The sequence below is a fragment of the Nuphar pumila genome, chromosome 14, assembly GCF_984573655.1.
Source record: "Nuphar pumila chromosome 14, dmNupPumi1.hap1.1, whole genome shotgun sequence".
Lineage (NCBI taxonomy): Eukaryota > Viridiplantae > Streptophyta > Magnoliopsida > Nymphaeales > Nymphaeaceae > Nuphar > Nuphar pumila.
This window is the reverse complement of record NC_143262.1, coordinates 14791610-14794558: the sequence shown is the minus strand read 5'-3', so window position 1 is coordinate 14794558 and position 2949 is coordinate 14791610. Positions and strand designations below refer to the sequence as shown.

Sequence of the window (2949 nt, the reverse complement as noted above, 5' to 3'; positions counted from 1 at the left end):
TTACAGGAACCATTGGTAATCACAATCAGTGCTTGTACTTTTCTCATGTTTTACTAACATTGAGAAAATGAGAAAGTGTTGTGGGCATCTTCAGAAAATTCAGCAATCACGAGGCATTGCAAGCATGCCCTAATGCAACAGTAATTCTCATCAGGGCAAGGGCACTTTTTTCTTAATTGGTAGCACTAGCTCAGCCTGCCAAATCTACGGTAACATGCCAGCAGCCTAAAACTTTGAGGCTAGGACCCCAAACCCTGAAGCCTATGCCTATGCATTGGCTTGTGCAGAAGGACAATAACCATGAGAATCGAACCTTGATTGCCCGCCTAGCAGCCAAGGCTCCACCCCATTGGGCCAAACCCCCTTGAGCAGGGCAAGCGCAATTCCTTTTTTGCACTTAATCCTAGTTTTATTTATGGTAAGAGAGAGAGAAACGTTGAGTTTGACATGTATGAAGTTCACACTTTACTACTAACTACCTCAATTGAATGGACCGGATCGGCTGTAATATGAATGTACAAAAATTGTGCATTAAGCACCCAATCGCCTTCCATCAGGTTTTGGACCCACACCAGACAGGACCTATCCGGAGGGTGATAAGGTGCTTAATGCACAAATATTTGTAAAATCATATTGTACCTTATCTTTTCACAATTGAATGACACGCAGAAGCCAGGGAATCCAAATAATGAGGCCTGGGGTAGTCTCTCATCTCACTGCCCAAAGATGAAACAACCCCCTCCCCATTCATTCATTTCATTCCCCAGCAAAAATGCCAGCATCCATCCATGTACGGCATACATCACCACAGGAAAATCAACCAAAACCCACCTTCTGTTGCATTTCAATTTTCCAACAATGTAATGATGTGTTTACTAAAAAGGCTAGCCCTCGTCATGCTGAAACTTTGTAGTTTTGTACACCAACAAGATGCCTCCAATAATACACCATTACATAAAATCCAATAATACACAAAAAGGGAAACAAGAAGGTTTACATCTACATCATTCTATTTATAATAAGTTTATATACATCCTAATTCTACACATTCTTGGTCATGAGATTAGCACAATGACAAGAATGGTAAGCGAGCACAGAAACCAACTTCTGTCTCTCAAAGCTACACCAGATCCACCAAGCAAACTAGCATCAAGGCTGGTGGGATTTGAAACCTCCCCAAGTTTATGCTTTGAGTAATTATTCACCACCACCTCTTCTCTTTTACAAGGAGGTATGCCATAAGGTGCAGAGTTGTTAGGCAAGTTGGATGGATAGCACAGATTGGGGTTTCCCCACACCATCAAACGCCTCCCCATTTTCTCAAAGAACCTCTCTGGGAAATCCAACACCCCAGATAGGTTGTTCCCATTGAGATACACGCCACTCACACTAGGCATCTCTGCTAGTTTTGGAGACAACCCACCTGAGAAACTGTTATCATTCAGAGCAAGAAACCTGAGATTCTTCATTCCTGTGAGTGATTCAGGGATGCTTCCCACACACTGGGAGGCAGAGATGTCAAGAGTGACCAAACTTTCCAACCTCTCCCAAGGGATATCCAAGCACCCATCAACCAAAGGGTTGCTGCCCACAAGCATCTCCTCAAGAAGGCCTAACTCTCCAAAGGACACTGGCAGCCCCCCAGAGAAGCTGTTGTTCCTCAGATCCAACAGTGTCAGGTTTCTCATGCCGCCGAGTTGATCCGGCAGCTTTCCAGAGAGCGAGTTGCTGCTCAAATCCAGCTTGAGAACCGAACCGAGACCACCAAGTGTTTGTGGTATCTCCCCAGACAGCCTGTTGTTGCTCAGGTCCAGTATCAATAGCTCCCTCAACATCCCCAAGGCAGTGGGTACCTGCCCACTGAGCCTGCTTCCTGCAAGAACCAGCCTATTGAGAGCTACTAAACTGCCAATACTAGCTGGAATCACGCCCTCCAAGGCGTTCTCAGACATCACCAAGGAGCGCAGCTTCTTCAGGCGGCCGATACTCTCCGGGATCTCTCCTACCAACCGTGGATTCCGGCGAAACTCCAGAGTTTCAAGCGTTTCTGATAGAGTTTCCCAGTTGGTGGTAGGCATGGTCTGTGGGTGACGTGGGGAGGTGAAGCAGCTAAAGAATGAGATGGACTTGAGGTGCTTGAGTTGGAAGAGATCATCCGAGATAGCCGCTGTTTCAGTGCACTGGAGAGAGTTGTCATGAACAAGGCCAACGTTTATGACAGTAACATACCAGAACCCACCAAAGAGGTCGCAAGAGACTCCTTCTATGGGAGTCCAACCACATGGATCGGGGAACAGGTCGCTGCCGTTCCAAGATTTACCAACCAAGGATTGGATCACAGAATACAGAGACTCCCTTTCTCCTTTCTCCATGGGTGACAAGGTGTCTGTCTGTGAAGAAGCATAGGGAATCACAAGAAGTAAGGAGAAGAAGAAGAATATGGAGAAGGGAAGAGGGTGGGAAGAAGGCTTGCATGGGAATGGAGGGTCCGTTGAGTTTGGCATTTTGACATTGAGAGATTGGGATAAAAGAATGGAAGCAATACGCATGAATAGGAAGATTGCCCTTATTATATATTATGTGAAGGGATATCTACAGGGAAAGGAAAAGAGGAGCACCTAACAAAATATATACTGGAAAGTAGGGATATGAAGTCTATAGGCAGCTTGGGGGAAGTGGGGACCTTTTTGCTTGCTCTCTCTCTCTCCCAAATGTACACGAGAGGAGCTGGTTAGCATTTTTTTAACACGCTTCACGAGGGCCTCTGAACAGAGGCTATCCCCCTAATGATAATGATGAAGATGGCTGCTAAAATCCATCGATGTAAAAAGAAGAAATGGCAAGTTTGTCCTGCAGCTCTCTCTCTCTCTCTCTCAAGTAGGGGTGGCAGTAGACTGGGGCAGGGCGGGAGGACAAGGTCTTCACCCTTGTCTCAAAATTTTGCCCTCA

General features: G+C 46.0%; 1 protein-coding gene across 1 annotated transcript; it reads right to left on the bottom strand.

Moving 5' to 3' along the window:
• Positions 1 to 1055: 1055 nt before the first annotated feature.
• On the bottom strand, positions 1056 to 2504 carry LOC149816472 (piriformospora indica-insensitive protein 2-like). The gene has a single exon (XM_089986900.1). It carries the CDS (start codon positions 2502 to 2504, stop codon positions 1056 to 1058), a length of 1449 nt encoding a protein of 482 aa, XP_089843026.1.
• Between the last annotated feature and the right edge of the window lie 445 nt (positions 2505 to 2949).